We start from the raw sequence: 15,346 nt of genomic DNA, 5'->3' as shown, positions 1-15,346 counted from the left end.
CTGCTTGACCTTACAAGCCTCCGTTTCTTCGTACCCAAGTGGGGATCTGATATCAATGACTAATGCTATCACATGAACCACGTGGCACTCCTAACACAGTGCCTGCGGGGCTCACAGAACATCCATGTAATCACTCAGCTAATCAGAAGGAAACACTGCTCTAACTGCCTGGCACTAGCTATAAAAACCATGCTTCTTAAAAGTCAAAGGTGCAGGGAAAGAGAGAAGACAAAAAATTAACTAGTTTAAGAGCAAAGGAGATAATACAAGACAGATCTGGCATCAAGGTGGCACTGTATTTTCAAATAGGTCAGTGTTTCCTATCCCTCCCTGCTCTGTACATCAAAGTTGAGAGCGTGCGAGGAAGGCAAGGAAAGGAAGGAGGAGAAGCAGGAAGGGAGGGGAGGGTCCAGGGACTCGCGGTTACGTGGTGGAAGGGGGGTTTTGATAACCACATTTCACCACGGAGGTTATTCAAACGCAGGATCAGGTTTACACCAGGCATGCTAAAGACAGCAAATACAGCCATCTACCCAGACATGTCTAACTTTAATAACCTTTTTGATGTTTAAATGTATTTGCCAACCCTTTGTAACCATTATAATTACTCTTCAAATCCTATTTTATTCGAGGCTCTTAAACTATTTTCATTTTATGCTTTTTTCATCACAAAGAAAACAACGCACTGAACAGCGTACAACAGTGTCCTGATATTCTACTCTGAAATAACTCCCAATAAAAATGACCAGGCTTCCAAAATGTGAATGAAAAGGCAAAACATGAGGAATATATAAATATATGGTGGTTAGCAGCCGAACAACTGAATTTAAATTGGCTAATCCGATTCAAACGTAAGACCAAAAATACGCGTACTTAAATAGTTTGTTTTGGTGAATAAAAATGACTGAATTCGACTGGATTTATGTCCAGTGAGTGCTCTGATAGCGTCTCATCTGTAACAGAGAAGTCAACCTCCGTGTGGCTGGCTGGGTAGTCAGAGCCAGGTACACAGCGAGCATCACACTGCAAAACAAATCTATTTTCTTTTGCTCAGGTATCTCCGTGAAAAACACACTTTAACGTTAGGGAAGACAGAAACACTTACGAGTAGCTGGTCAGTTCATCTAAATTGTTGTTCATATTAAATGCATATATTTCTCCTAAATGAAAGAGCTTCTCTAAAGCCTCGTAGATGAATATGATGCAAATGAGGGCTGCGAACGCCTCCTCTGTGAAGCGGGTGATGTAACACACAAGGCTGCTCGCATCTGTCGCAACCAAAACGATGCACAGGAAAGAAGTCCACAGACCGATACTGGTTCTCAGGGACAGATAGGAAAGGTGATAATCTCTGTTTAGAGAGAGAAAGGTGGACATGATCAGCATACACTGCCAAATGGTGCTGGTACTTAAAATTTTCGTAACGAGCTTCCTGTTAGTAGACTTCATGGTTATATTTTACTTCTGTATGAGATTTACAGTGAAAAATCTACTAAGCAATAAATTGTTCAAAAACAAAGACCTCACTTTAGCAATCAGTTATCAGCAGAAAATGACAGATGAGGAGCCCACGGAACAAGTGGACCCAGATGTCCCCATGTCAACATGGTGACCTGCCCCACCGGCCGTGCCTTCACCACCAGCATCACCACAGGCAGTGACTTTATTTTCCAGTTCAGCCTCGAACAGGAAATCACCACCACGGAGCCTAAAACGCTTCAAGCCACTGCATTCTCTGTTCATCTGCGTATTGTGCCAGGTCAGAGTCACCATCAGCGTGTTCGGTGAAGAAAGGATCCCAACGGGAGGAGTTAGAGGACTCACACATTTAGGAGCATCGGGCTGTTTCAGGCTAAAGTTCTCAACTGCATCTGTCTCACGGAAGGAACGGCCCTGCCCCGTCCGACTCCGCGGCTCCTCGCTGCGGTGACTGCCCTGAGTCCCACACTGCAAGCAGCCCCCAACCCTGGGGAAACCGACACGACCTTCTGGCTGCTGCTTGACACGCACCGCTTCCTAAACTTCCCTTCTGGGACCAACATAGCATCTAAGGAACAACTGAGATTAACACCTTCTTACTGGGTTGAAATTTGCTAACACAAGGGGTTTTTACTGCCCCTCAAGTGATTTGCTTATCAGCAGTCAGGTCCTATGATTTTACACTCAAGGTGACTAGGGCAGGGCTGACAGCAGGGCCAGGGCAGGCCTGACCACACAGCAGCCCAGAAATATTGAAAATGTATACACTGATCAGATCCTCTTTTCCGGCTATTAAATAAATAATGCACTTTTAAGTAACGTTAATAAACAACAATGTGTAACTATACACGTAGCAAACACATGTGACAAGGAGATCATTATTACATACCTGCAGAACTTAAATAAAATTTTTTCAAACACTAAAACAGGACCTGTGCTCCCCAATATTGTTAGAGGTTGCCCAGCAAACAGCGAATAGGCAATCCCAGTTAACGATGCTCCAAAAAGAGACTCTATTGCACTCTGTTTAAGGAAAAAAGAAACGAATAAAAGTAATGCATCATAAACACGTCTCTAACCCACTGTAACACACATTAGACATCTGGAAAATAAAAACATTGATCAAGTAGTTAAAAACATAAAGCGAACACAACTTTGCGTCTCACATCTAAATTATAAATATGTAAAATGATAAATATACTTAAATACATAGGGAAACTTGTTTTCTTTTAGTCATTTTAAAGGTGAATTTTTACAGTCAACCCTGATTTAATACTCAGTGCTGTGGGAGGCAGTGGGGAGGGGTAAGTGGAAGAGGGACAGAGAGGCTCCAACCTGATTTATACATTTTATTTCTTAAGCCTGTGGTGAGTAAAAAGAGGCATACGTTATTTTGAACTTTTTTACATGTCTGAAATAGTTCATTTAAGAAAATAAAAAACATTAAATACTTGATGTGGTGTGCTACAAAAAAACACTCCTTCAAACAGATAAATTAAAAAGGAGCATAAGAGGGGAAGGGGGTGGGAAGAGAGAAATTGGGAGTTTGAGATTTGCAGATACTAACATATATAAAATAGATAAACAAGTTCATACTGTATAGCACAGGGAACTACATTCAGTGTCTTGAGGTAACTTATGGTGAATGAGAACATGAAAACGAATATATGTATGTGCCTGAATGACTGAAGCACTGTGCTGTGCACCAGAAATGGACACAACATTGTAAACTGACTAGACTTCAACAAACACATACATACGAGAAAAAAACCTAGCACGAGATCCTATCGCTCTCAAATTGATTTCAAAATGCAATTTCCCCACACTTTGAAGAAATTAATCTAATCTGACAGCCTTAACCAATAAATATCAAAAATAAAATGCTTAATATAGATAAATAGATGTTTTTAAATCTTGTTAAAAAATTCATGGCAACCATAAATGAGGAAATATTATTAAGTTTGGTAAGAAAGAGACAAAATGAAAGACTCGGAGAAATCTCACATCAAAGCTAGAAGACTGATTTTGTTTAACCAACATTACATTCTAACTGATTAGGTCACTGGTGGGTAAGGCCTACAGGTTACGCCACAAGACAGAGAGGGGAGGGGATCGGAAAGGAAAGGAAAGACAGGTTTGCCGGCTGGCACACATCGAGGTCCCTGGGAAAGCACGGCTAAGACAGGAAGAGCCTCCGACCAGCAAAGGCAAGGAAGTGAAGCCCGTGCGAAACTCCCTCCTGGAACCGGGAGGCAGCGGACAGCAGGCCCCGAGCAGGGCTGCTGTGGAAGACTGGTCCCCACTGGGCGCTCAGCCTCGGCCGCATCTCACACTTGTGCAGCCAGCTTCGCTCACTGGTCAGTGGGGGTGCTGACAGCCAGGAGGACCTAAGGAAGCAGTGCTCCAGGAAACTCCCAGCGAGCACGCTGGCTGGCACGTGGAACGCACTCAGTAAATGGGAGCAGTTCTCATCATCGGTAAACACAGCATCTTCCAAAATCAAAACCACAACATGAAAATTGTGTGTAGTAAGCGGATCCTGACCTATTAGTATTAAAAGAGGATCAAACCTGGGGGGAGGATATAGCTCATGTGGTAGAGTGCATGCTTAGCATGCACAGGGTCCTAGGTTCAATCCCCAGTACCTCCTCCAAAAATAAAGAAATAAATCAACCTAATTACCACCCGCCTCAAAATAGAGGATCAAACCCACGTCCAAACCTGACTTTTGGCAAAATGAAGAGGGATCCTTGTTAACAATATATTTATTAAATTGTATGAGATAAATTTACTTTCTTGCCCACCGACTAACAACGGTTTGTCTTAGAAGACACTGCTATTAATAAAATCCTTAGTTCACTTACCATATGGATATTTAGAAATGAATTTAGGCAGAGCTCCAATCAAAGGGGACAAAAATGTCTAAATGGCAACTAAAAAGAGAATGCAAAAACTTGAGAAGAAAAATAAGGAGATGGCAAGTAGAGAAACGTTAACGAGGCGGGGCGGAGAGAAGGGCGCACAATTGTGGTTTCCCTCCCTGGTGCTGTGTTGAAAAAGCAGAAAAGTGACAGACGAAGACCTTCCTTTGACCACTTCCCCAACCCTTTATGGCCACATTTACTAGTTCCTTTACCCAGATCTATTTTTCCCCAGTTTTTAAACTGTTTCTATGTTCATTCTCAAACTGAAACATGTCTTTCCGCAAAGGAACCGCAGCCGCACTGCACTGCCTCCCCTAACCCACCTTTACCCATCAGGGGCCCGGCACTGAGTACACCTTGCTCCTCTAAACCTCTGTCCTGGTTTTTGCAAAATGACATCACCCTGACTCCTCTTTCTGACCTCTGCCTGCGCCCAGCTCTAATCTGCTAGACCATTTTCCTCCTCATTCTCATCTTTCTTCCGTTCCATGAATGGGGGCAACTTCCCACTTCTGTCCTTTCCTTTTCTCCCGATGAACTATCTCCCTTGTTCAAACCTCCTCTATTCTCAGTTTCAACCCTCACTGGTCCACGGAACATTTCCAATCTTTGTATTTCCTCCTTACCAGTCTACAGGTGGCACCTCCTAATGCCGCCATTTCTGCTCAAGTTGCAATAAAGCATCTGAAAAGAAACACATCCCCTCCATATCACCTCCCTCCACAATGCTTCTGATTTTTCTACATCTATTATTTCAACTCCTACAGCTCTTCCTTTCTCTCACTCGTGCGTGGCCCCAGACACCGTGACTGCATGTATCCTATCTCACCTTTTCCTCTTAGGTTAGGACCATGAGGATGGAAGACACAAGCCCGTGTCTAGCCCTTGTCTAATGTTCCTCCAGTATGTAAAGCTCTGCTGGTGCACGTGGCATTAACCAGCAGGATGAGACGGGCAGTGAGTGACAGCCCAAGAGGAAAGAAGTATTCACACGGTGGTAACAGGTAAGGCACATCTCCTCAGGGACCAGCAGAGTCACAGGTACAACACGGGACAGCACTTAAAGCAACTTACTAAAAGCACGTATCATCGATACGAGGATGACAGACTAAGGCAAGAGAATCTCAATAATCAAAAATAAAGTGAGTTGAAAGGAAATTTCAGGTGTCAGTTTATCTCATGTTCAGCTTACGAAATACTTTATTTGAACAATGGTTACTACCTAGATTTGGCTGGTTTTGAAAAGTAAATTTTCTACTAAGAGTCAATATCATTAAACAATAGAAATAAATTCTCTACAAAGAGTCAATGTCATTAAACAATAAAAATAAAATTTCTACAAAGAGTAAACATCATTAAACAAAATACACTTGAGAATCACAAATCATCTCATTTAAATGCCATTAAAATGCGTATAAAAAACAACAAAAAAGCCTCCAAATTTTACAAAGCACTGGAGACTCTGTTCTGTGATTACGCCTCCCCCAGGCCCTAATGCAGAACCACCAAGAAGAAATAAACATTAAAATTTCATTTTAGTCATATCACAATACGGATGCCGTTTTCAGTTCTATCTTCCAATTAACGCTTTCGCAACTTTCACACAAATTTAGTTACAGCACAATTAGGGTAAACACCACTTCAGAAATCCACCATTTGTCCACAATTACGCTCCCCTCTTCCAAAAGTCCAGCCCGGTGGGCCTGCCAGGGCTGCTGAGTTAATGTCAATGACACGGCTCTGACAATACTGTGCCACCTGAAAGGGTACAAAGTCGTCCCACTGATACGTTCTCCCTCCCATGACCCACCCACAATCGGTTCACATGGTCCGTCCTCCCCCTCCCCCAAAGATAATACAAGTTTTTACTCAATTTATAAAACCATTCATCCAGCAAGCCATAGCAAACTTTTTTTCTTTCTTTCTTTCTTTTTTCTTTTTTTTCTTTTTTTTTTTTTTTTTTTTACCTCAACTGTGCATCTTCTCCTGTTCACATGGCTTCCCCATGTTTCCCATAGCAATTAGCTTCGGGGGAAGTCTGCTTTGGGACAGGTTAATCATGCTGGGGGTGGATTCTTGGAATAAAAGAATGCAGAGCGAGACAAATGCACACAGACACTTGCCTCTGAAGAGCTAAGCGCCTGGCCACTACCAATCTTTGTACTCACTATTCTGCCTTCTGTAGCTTCTCCAAGCAGCCCTCCAAAAGTGATTACAGGAGACATACAGGCACAGTATAGGAAAAGAATCGAGGCCAGGCACTGCAGACTTAATGCATCCTTGAAGTCACTCAAGAAAAAAGGTGCTTTCCTTTTGATGTCAAGTATCAAACCACCAAAAAGCCTAAATAGGTGAGATGAAACTCGTCAAACTGTACACTAGAGGATTCTGGCAGGTTCACACTAAAACTATGGGCTACATAAAACCGCTGGTGTCTAGTGTTTTGCCAACAAAAATTAATATTCTATGTAAATAATGGTATAAATTATAGAAGATACACTCATTTAATCTAATCCACTCGTAGTGGAAAGGTAAATCTCATTAAGTTAAAAGCAACACAAACATCTGTATCTTATGGACTATATACTGAAAAAACTGCAGGCAAATGATTTTATATGAGTAAACGTAATTTCGAACACAAATGTGCAAGGAAATGTACAATCAAAATAAACAAAACTTAACAGCCCATTCACGAAAATGTACGTAAACAATTCTATCAATTATTATCTACATTATAAATCTTAAAGACAACTGTCAGAAATACCAGGAATACAATTATAATATAAACCGTAAGTCCTCAAATGCCCTCTTATATGAATATAGCATGCTATGCTTAGGCGCACTCAGCAGTGAATTCAATAATTTTAATTGGTTTTAAAATTAGTATTTCAAGCACATAAATATTTCTGGTCCAAGACTAAAACCTATTTCTCGTATGTAATTTACTGCATCAGTCAAACTGGTGTGCATTTTAATAAAACTAAGAGGTTTTAATTAATAAATTTGAAATCTGTATTTGCACATCAAAGCCTTATCATTACAGGGTTTTTTAAATCAAACTTTTGGATACATCTAACTTCAAAGCATTGCACTGAAAGACAGGCTCTGTGAGGGGCAGGGACTTTCCCTTGCTCACTACTGTTATCTCCAGCGTCTAGAACACTGCCCGGGAAAGAGCAGGTACTCAGTGAATACCAATGACAAATCAGTAATTCAGAAAGATTTTGTGACTCATAAAATATATAATTATTCAAATCCCTACTGAAAAAAAAATGCACCAAAAAATTAATCTTGTGCTTTCAAATGTTTTTTAGATGTCTCAAGCTTTGCCATTCTAGCTTTTTACAAAGTTAATACTGAAATAAAGCATAAATAAACATTGAAGACTGGAAGAAGTTATCCTATAAATAATACAGGAGATTAAAAAGGCTATTTAAAAAAAAAAGGGTGCCAGAGGATGAATATAGCTCAGTGGCAGAGCGCCTGCTCAGCATGCACAAGGTCCTAGGTTCAATCCCCAGCACCGCCATTAAAAAAAAACAAAAACAAAGTGCCAATTTGCAATAAAAAAAAGGTGCCAATGATAGTCTAGATAATGAAACTACATCATCAAATCAATAATTTATCTGAGGTTCTTGGGTTACCCTGAGAGCAGTGGGGGCCTGGTCTGCTACTTGCCAGTGACTAATCTTATCTGAGTTTGAAGTCTGAAGAAGATGAGCTCAAATTAAATGAGCATCGTTCCCCTGGGGGCAGAGTCTTACTCTCTGTCATACACAGAGAGTAATATATTAGTCAATGAATTGAGGTATCCTGTATAATGTGTCCCGCTTTTTAAATAAATATTTAAGATTCAAGATCTTTTAGTTCTGTAGCGACCACCAGGGGACAAAACAGGATCAGTATCCACATGCTTTGTTCTTCACTATCAGCTATACCACAACATTTCCTACTTCTACAAAATATCTTAAGACAATATTTGTACCTGGCTATATTTCTATTCTTTATTCTAAAAATTAACTTCTGCAACAATTTCTCTAACTAGGTTTCCAGAGATTCTTACTAAGGTTTAATTCTGCTTGTCTGTCGAGTTTTTACATTACCTCATGATATAATGCTCATTTAAGAGTTTCGCATCTAAGCACGCACACAACAACACATGGGTTATAATTCCTCTCTGTTCCCATAATTCTCTAACTTCATATGAGAATTGCAATAGGACATCACACTTTCCTCAAGAAGCTTCTGTACAGACAATTAAATTATTCTTAACATATGCTGCATAATATTTTCATTTTAAATTAAATCCTGGTTTACAGAACCCAAAATATTCTAGTAAGCTATTTTAAAGTGCATATTAATTTTCCTTAACATCATATACCTCTCCAATAATGCACATTTTTTTGTACAAAATTAGTTTCCAAATAATTGCAAAGAAAAATAATGGTTTTGCCTTCTCCGTTAAGTCAGCCCCAGCCCCCGAAAGAAACCCACACTGTACGAGTAAGTGTACCCACCGTCCAGTCCTCTGTAGCTCAGGCCCAGCGTGGTGGGCGGCCTCCTTAGGGGTCTCACCCGAGCTGGGCGCAGATCCATTGGGAAATACAGGAATCTTTCTCTTTTCCTTCATTTCACAAAGAAAAACACCACATTTTCAGAATTCTGCTTTGAGAAAGCTGAGAGCATATTCAATCAGAGGGAACATGAGATCTATTGATTATATATCTAACCGGTACTCCTATAAATAAATGCTTCCTAATATAAACTTCCACTTTAAAGAAACTGCACTTTGAAACAGAATCCAGTGTCTGTCTCTGTTAATATTTTAAACTTACGATTGGCTTTTTTCCACTTTATATTCTAAAATCAAATATCCCATAAAACATTCACACACATCATTTCAAATTACCACTCACCAACATGAACACAAATATCCAAAAAAGCACCTAGAATTTTTAAAATCTTACTCATGTTCACTATTGAGAAATATATTTTACTAGGAAAAAAGTAAAGGCCATTTCTCTTTTATTAAAATACTTCCCTTCAGATATAAATAGCGCAAGGGCTGTTAAAACACATTTTCGTAAAAGTCAATTTCCCATTAAATTTTATTCCAAATTCAAGAGTACTATCCTCATGACAAAGCATCTTCTCCCCCTCACCTGAGTGAGCTTTTGTTACCTCCAAATGTCAGAGGTCGCTGAGCCAAAAGAAAAAAACAGTGTGTGTGCGCGCGCACGCGTATGTTGAGAGAGTGCGCGGGCATGTGAGAGTGCGCGTGCGCAGGCGCGAGAGTCAGGGGGACAGAAAGGAGACAGAGAAAGGGGGAGGGAGGGGGCATGAGAGGAGGGGGTGGGGGTAGTGTTCATCCCAGGAGGTGCCCCGAGGCAAGGGCTCTAGCTCAATACAGACTTAAACTACCTGGTTTACATACTCAGTATTTATAGAGCAGCACAACTTATCCACAATCCTAAGATTACCAGTTGAAAATGTCAAAATTAAAACTAACATCTTAGCTCAAAAGGGAAAGAAAAAACAAAATTACAGAATTTCTAGAAAACAAATATACTGAAAAATACTATATATTCACAATCTATGGGATACAGCAAAAGCATCACTCAAGAAAATTAAGTAATTAAGAGAAACAAAAGAATAAAAGTAAGTTAATTAATTTAAGCATTTAATTCAGGAAATGTGGAAACAAAAATCTTTCCTGAAGGAAAGTGAAAGGAATAAAATAAAACAACTAAAAGCAGAACTTGAGTTACAAAACACCATGTACTTTTTAAAAAAGGAGAACTGAAATAAATTCTATAATAAACCATTACTAACACTCAACAAAAAGATATGACAAGGGGGCAACTTTCCAAGTTTTACATACATAAGAAATAGACACATACAGAGAGAGACCATAGTACAACCCTATGTAAATAAATGAAAAATCCTGATGAAATGGGCAGTATATTAAAAAAAATGATTTCCCAAAAATGACACCAGAAAATAGGAAAATAGGTAACTTTCTAAGAAAATATAATTTCCCAAAACTGATTCCAGAAAAAAGAGAAAGCTTATACAAACCAATTTCCACCAAAGAAATAAGCAAGTTGTTGAGGTCTACCCAACAAGAGGCAAGCTCAGACAATTTTACAGAGGAAGTCTTCCGAACGTTTAGAACTGAATTATTCCAAGCCACTTAAAGTCTGAAGAACACAGAAAAAAAAGTTTCTTTTTATGAAACAAATATAATGATGATACCAAAAATGTGAAAACTGCACGAACATCTATAGACCAATCTAACTACAAACAGAGATGCAAACAATTTAAATAAAACATCAGACATACACTACGGGCAGTTAAAAGCCCACGATGGGTTTATTCCAACAATGTAAGAGTGTTTTCAAATTAAAGAGCCTATTAATGTGTTTACCATAATAGTTGATAAATAAGATTCATATGATCATCTCCAGAGATGCTAAAAAGCCCTTCAACAAAATTCAACATTCACTTATATTAAAAATTTCAGTAAGCAGAAATTAGGGTACTTTCTTAACACGATAACATGTGTACTTTGGCACCAGAGCCAGAACTTAATGAGAGAAACACTAGGGACACTGACTACAGTTAGGAAAAAATGAAGAAATGCCCTTTAAAGTCAACTATTACTTAAAACTATTAGAGATTTTAGTCGATACAATTTGACAACAGAAAACATGCTAGAGATATAAGAATTAGAAAAGGAATAAAATTATCTTATTGCAGATTATATGACTGAAAAAGTACTACATACAACAAAAGAATTAAGGAAGGGAGCAAGATAAAAAAGAAATACACGGTAACAAACAGCCCTCATATACATAAAAGCAACAAACAGACAATATCACGGAACAAAGACCTCATGTAGCATAGAAACAAAGATAAAATATTTATGAATACACTCACCAAGAAGCCTGTAAGGAGAACTTTATCATATTCCTTAAGGACACAAAAACTGACTTGAAATAGGAAAACAATTGGGGAAAGACATTTCATGTTCTTAAATAGACCTAATATTATAAACATGTCAATTTTCCCTCAGTTCATTTAGAAATATAATTGCCATCACAATCTTTTTTTAAATAAGATTTTATTTCTGTAAAGAGAAAGCTGATTTTATGGCTTATATAAAAAATAAATATGCAAAGGTGTCCAAGACAATTCAGGAAGACAAGAGTAAAGAGAGGGGTCAAGAATGAATGTAGACCTGCCAGGTATTAAAATACACCAAAAAGCCTCAGAAAATAAAGCGTGAAATTGGTCCACGAATAGACAGACCAATGGAAAAGAAATTCCAGAAACAGACCTGAACACATACGGAAATTTGGTAAATAATAAAGGCCACATGACCAATCTAGCAGAGAAAGGCTTAACTTTTCAATAAATGAAGAAACCAGTCATTTAGAAAAAAGATAAACTGTTTGCAATCTCTACATAATACATCATGATAAACTCAAAAGGATCAACGAATGATTTAAATCTTAAGAAATTTAAGTGTGAGACAAAATGATGGTAGAGGGCAATGAATAAAAAATATTCAGAGATATTCAACTTCACTATTCAGAGAAATGCAAACTAAAACCATATTAAAATACCTGCTACAGCACGATAATGGTACCTATCAGACTGACAAATACCAGAATGATGGCACCCTGTGCCAGCGAGGATGTAGGGAAACGGACACTGTCATTCATCACCAAAATGAGTCCCAAACAGTTCCACCCAGTAAGAGGAGATTCTGGTGTTTGTTATCTGCTAAAATTATAAAGAAGTGCCCATGTGAGCCAGTGAGACTATTTCTGGGACTCTGTCTCACAAACACATCTGCACAAGCCTCAGACGGCACACGGATACTGCAAGGCTTGTAATAGCAGAAGACCGAAAACAAACCATGCCCAGGAATAAGATGAACTGTGGTGCATCCATAATGGAACACGACAACAGATCATGAGAAAAAGGAGGAGGAGTATTTCTATGATTTCTTATGATCAGATCCCCAGGAAGAATTGTTGTATGAGAAAAAAGCAAGGTGCAGAACGGTACATGTGGGATGTTGACTTCTGGTCGGAAATAGGAGAAAACAAGTGCCAAATAAAAACTGGAAGGAAGGGTACAGAAAACACCAGTAACAGATGGCGACCACAGGAGGGGGGCCCAGGGCTGAGAAGGCCAAGGGGACCAGGTGGGAACACAACTTCTGAGTGTGCTTCTTTATATGGTTTTGAGTTCGGAAAAGGCATAAACTATGTGAAAAATTCAAAAAAAAAAAAAAAAGGTAACTCAAAGATGTACGTGTGGATCCTTACCTGAGAAGGAACACTTTTCGGCGGCTCTATGCGTATGGAAGGGTCCCACTCCCCTGGAGGCAGGACGGTTACTTGATCTAAAAATTCATCAATTCCAGATAGGAGGTCATTTCTGTCTTTTGCTTTATAAGCTACATCATGAAAAATCTAAAGAAAAAGAAACATATTGAGCAAAAGGATTTTAAAGTTGAAAAAAAATTCTCTACACAATAACCCACTTTCGATATAAATATAAGTAAGTCCACAATAAAGACCATCACCTAAACTCTTATCCCAGAGGTCTCGACCCACCCTGGGTAACAACTACGAGAAACAGCCCACTGTTAGTACTGCCAGATGAATTAACACTAACAGTCCAGGGTCGGGGGAGGCGAGGGTATAGCTCAAGTGGTAGAGAGCATGCTTAGCATGCACGAGGTCCTGGGTTCAATCCCCAGCACCTCCTCTAAGAATAAATAAACAAATAAACCTAATTACCTGCCCCCAAAATAAAAAAAAAAACAATAATAAATAAAAATTTTTAAAAAAACTAACAATCCAACAAGAAATGAAACTAGTGATTTGTTAAGACATGGCAATTTTTAAAAAGAGAAAACTCGATATAGGAAATACTCTAAGTCGCTACAGAATAAAATAACACCGTGGTATGTCAATCCACTTTTATGACAGTTTAATGTCATTTACCCTAAAGGAGTAATCATGGGGATGCAAACAATTTTACTTAAATAATTAATGCATTTGATCATTGACAGTTCCTGGGTGCCTACTATGTGCCAGGCCTGGGTCTGAACACTGTGGACAGTACAGTGGACACAGACGGGGCAAGGTCTTACACTCCAGAGCTTTGGCGGAAGGACAGTGAAACATGTAACTACATAAAAATGTGACTGCAGGTCAGAATACATGCTCCAGTATAAATAAAGAGCTAAAGGAAGGGAAGCTGATGGGAAGAAAAGGCAGCCACAGAAGGTCCGTTAGGGGAGGCAACGCTGCCTGACACGAGGGAGTGGGGTGGGGTGGGGTCGGGTGGGGGAAGAGCACTCAGCAGAAGGAACAGCAGCTGCCAAGACCCAGAGGCAGCAATGAGCATAACACGTCTGAGGGTCAGACAGGAAGCCGGTGTGGACGGAGCAAACGGGGGAGGAGGGGTGATGCGCAGCGGCACACAGATTTCACAGAGCTGGAATGGGCGGGTCTCCTGAGACAACGGTACAAAGTTTACATTTAAACAAACATACAACAGGGTGTCATTGACACATATGGAGAAGGAAGTTATTTACTCCAATCTGAATGTTGCTGCTGGTACAGAGGAAAACACCGTAAGAGAAAGACCCGTATTATCCACTACAATCACCAAAGAGGTCGGAGACTCCAAGCCTGAGAAGCAGCACTGGAGGCGGAAAGGAGAGGGCAGGGTAAATGCAGCACACACGGAAGAGGTAACATCCAGGGTCTGGTGGCCAAGCCAGAACAGGGAGGAGGCTGGTTCGGGTGTGGGGGTTTCAGGCACCTTAGGACAGAAAGGAGGGATGTCTCACGAGCCCCTGACTGCAAACTCTCCCAGAGGCAGAAGTCCTGACCAGCGCAGGCCATGCTCAAAGGGGAAGTCCGCAAAAGAAGGAGAGCGGTTACAGAGAAAAAGGGGAAAGGACACAGTCCTGGGGAAAACTGAAAGCTCCAACATCCTGAAATCCAGGATGGAGAAAATTTCCATATTTCAAGATGGTCAATAATTTCAAATGGGGAGCGGCGGGCGGAGAAGAAGACCAAACAGTATCCAGTGAGCCCCGACAGAAAGGGCTTAAAGGCCTTACCGAAGGCAAAGAGTTGAAGAGTGAATTCGAGATAAAACAGGAAAGACAAACACGGAGAGTTCGTTAAGCTTCAGTGTGAAAGGAAAACTACCGTTTAGCATGTATTTTATGCGTCATAATCAGTGTCCGCATCACAGGGCATGTGAGTTACCTCATCCGTCATGAGGGTGGCTATTGATCTTCCAATTTCATGGTACTGGGGTGCCTTGCCTGCTGGACCCAATAACAGAAACAAAAACCTAAGGAAACATTAAAACACACAGATTTAAAAATAAAGAACATACACACATAAATCTAGGAATCAGAAAGAAATCATGCAAACAGAAACACGGAAACAACACTCAGACCTCTGTTCCATCCTCACACACCAACGGATGAAAAAAGGATTCAGACCAAAGCAGATCACAAAACTAAGACAGGCATTCAAAATTAACTTTCTACCAAGGTACTACTTTGCATCTTCTGTAGACTAAAACAGTAAGTAAAGAATTAAACATTTTACATTAAAGTTCCCACTTTCTATACCCTTTTGAATTTTGAGTAAACAATTTTTTCTGCTCTGTATTGATGGAAAAAAGTAAACTAGTAAGTAAAGTGAATACCAGTCTCATCTGAGTACTCGCTTTTGCCTAATATAGTAGCCAAGAGCACGCACAAGAAATCCATGGTCCCTCAAACTACAGCATGGATAAGGACACCAATGCGGTGAATAAGGGACTAATCCCTTTACAAGGAAAAAGCAGTTGTATTCCTAACTCCAAATTTAACATCAAACTTCTTTTTATTTGAT

At 39.8% G+C, this 15,346-nt stretch overlaps 1 protein-coding gene across 9 annotated transcripts in view; it reads right to left on the bottom strand.

Moving 5' to 3' along the window:
* Positions 1 to 15,346, bottom strand: part of SLC4A7 (solute carrier family 4 member 7) — a 111,231-nt gene that overhangs the window by 27,346 nt on the left and 68,539 nt on the right. For 8 of the 9 annotated variants that reach the window (XM_032459407.1, XM_032459412.1, XM_032459409.1 and 5 more), the window contains 6 exons: positions 14,708 to 14,795; positions 12,743 to 12,889; positions 8,921 to 9,027; positions 6,572 to 6,746; positions 2,369 to 2,502; positions 1,106 to 1,351 (listed from right to left, as the gene is read on the bottom strand). In XM_032459407.1, coding sequence (XP_032315298.1) covers positions 1,106 to 1,351; positions 2,369 to 2,502; positions 6,572 to 6,746; positions 8,921 to 9,027; positions 12,743 to 12,889; positions 14,708 to 14,795 — 897 coding nt within the window. The remainder of the gene's footprint in view (positions 1 to 1,105; positions 1,352 to 2,368; positions 2,503 to 6,571; positions 6,747 to 8,920; positions 9,028 to 12,742; positions 12,890 to 14,707; positions 14,796 to 15,346) is intronic. The other variant, XM_032459411.1, reaches the window with a different exon arrangement.

The sequence above is a fragment of the Camelus ferus genome, chromosome 17 (genome assembly GCF_009834535.1).
Source record: "Camelus ferus isolate YT-003-E chromosome 17, BCGSAC_Cfer_1.0, whole genome shotgun sequence".
Lineage (NCBI taxonomy): Eukaryota > Metazoa > Chordata > Mammalia > Artiodactyla > Camelidae > Camelus > Camelus ferus.
Note: the sequence above shows the minus strand (reverse complement) of the source record. Positions and strands in the feature narration are given on the sequence as shown.